The sequence below is a fragment of the Propithecus coquereli genome, unplaced genomic scaffold (genome assembly GCF_000956105.1).
Source record: "Propithecus coquereli isolate 6110/MARCELLA unplaced genomic scaffold, Pcoq_1.0 Scaffold20, whole genome shotgun sequence".
Lineage (NCBI taxonomy): Eukaryota > Metazoa > Chordata > Mammalia > Primates > Indriidae > Propithecus > Propithecus coquereli.
This window is the reverse complement of record NW_012144967.1, coordinates 14,174,263-14,175,885: the sequence shown is the minus strand read 5'-3', so window position 1 is coordinate 14,175,885 and position 1,623 is coordinate 14,174,263. Positions and strand designations below refer to the sequence as shown.

The 1,623-nt window shown below is 66.6% G+C and overlaps 1 protein-coding gene across 1 annotated transcript in view; it reads right to left on the bottom strand.

The window, feature by feature from the left end:
• PDE8A (phosphodiesterase 8A) overlaps positions 1-1,225 on the bottom strand; it is a 47,982-nt gene extending 46,757 nt beyond the window's left edge. Inside the window, exon 1 of the mRNA XM_012643665.1 lies at positions 858-1,225. Coding sequence (XP_012499119.1) covers positions 858-1,136 — 279 coding nt within the window. The 5' untranslated portion in view covers positions 1,137-1,225. The remainder of the gene's footprint in view (positions 1-857) is intronic.
• Between the last annotated feature and the right edge of the window lie 398 nt (positions 1,226-1,623).

Sequence of the window (1,623 nt, the reverse complement as noted above, 5' to 3'; positions counted from 1 at the left end):
GAGAACTGGAAAGCTGCTGTGTGCCTTAACGAACAAATTTTTCCTTTTTCGCTTCCTTTTAGAAAACCTTAACAAAGACTAAGCCCAGAAACTTCGACAAAACATAAGCCAAGGCAACACGCGCTGGAGAACACGCGCAATTAAAAGAAGTGATACTAACAGTCACAAAACGTCCCAGTAAGACTGCTCAATAAGAGGCTTCTTTCTGCTGAACGCTTCAAACACCGCCTTTCGGGTAGTATTTTCCAATTACACACGCTTTAAATACGGAATGTGTGCTGTACACGCGAGCCTCGGTACACGTGCGGTAGAGCAAAGCTGCTGCTCCAGATGACGTCTCTGCAGCCCCAAAGAAAATGGAAAACTGCGACTGTACGTGCAAAGCTGACAGAGGCGAACGGTGGCGGGGTCCAGCACCCAGGCTCAGCGGGCCAGCTGTCCTTCCCTTTCTACCAGGGAACCAAAAAACAAAGTGCACACTGACTTCACATTTCCGGGGAGCGCCAGGAGACCGTGGGGGCTCCTCTGCAGCGCTGGCTCTTTGACAGGGAACTGACTCAAGCGCCACCTCAGGCTCACAGCAGCCCTGCTGCCCGCGGCGTCGCCGGATGTGTCCCAGGAGCCGACCCCGGGCTCGGCCGGCGTCCTAACCGCGTGGCTGCCATCCAGCGTCCCCTGGACGGCGTCCGTCCTCCTCTGCACGGTGACCGACCAGGCGGGCTGCTGGCATCTTTGGAAGCCGCCCCGAGGGGGAGAGGGTGCACCGCCGCAGGGCAGGGAGCCCCGCCCGGCCCCGCGGGAAAGCTGCCCGAATTTTGCCGCCAACCAGGGGCCACAGCCCGCCCGACGTCCCTTACCTTCTTGCCGCTGCCCTTGGGAGGCTCGGACTCCGGGAGACTGGCGCCACGGGCCAGGGACAGGACGGCCATCTTCTGGCCCTGTGCGAGGCACGGTTCCGGCGGCCCCGCGGGGCACGGCGCGACCTCGGCCTCCTTGCCGCCTTGGTACACCACCCTGTGGATGCTCCGGGAGCAGCCCGTGCCGGCGGTGGCACCGCGGACACGCTGGCGGGCACCCGCGATCCAGTCAGCAAACGTCCGCCAGGCGCCTCGGGGCCGCCTCGGGCGCCCTGTCATAGCCGCCCTGGCGGGCGGCGGCAGTGAGCGCCGGTCTCCTGTCAGGATGCGCGGCCGCTCTTTTACCACGCTGCCGGCCCGGCGCTGGGGAGGGGACGCTGGGGCGGGCGGCGCGGCGCGGCCGCCCCTCCGAACATGCCCTTCCTGAGGCGGGAGCCGCCGCCACCTCCCTCACATCATCGCGCTCGCGGTGGCCGCGGAATCGCGAGGCGGAGATTTGCGCTGTGCCCACTCGAGCCGGGGAGGCCACGCTGTGCGAGCGAGTTTCTCGCCCCGCCCCAGCTCCGCCGCTGCCCGGGTTCCCACTCCACCTCACTGTGGACACCCACGCCGCCCGCGGGGAAGCGGCCCTGGGCAGAGCCCAGTGGGGACGAGGCTAGCCTAGACGCTCCCGCCCGTCGGGCGTGGAGGCGCGCGGCCCCGAGGACGCCGAGGGGGCGGCCAGGCCACGCCCACTGGAGCAGGGAGGGGGGCTCCTGGGCTGCCC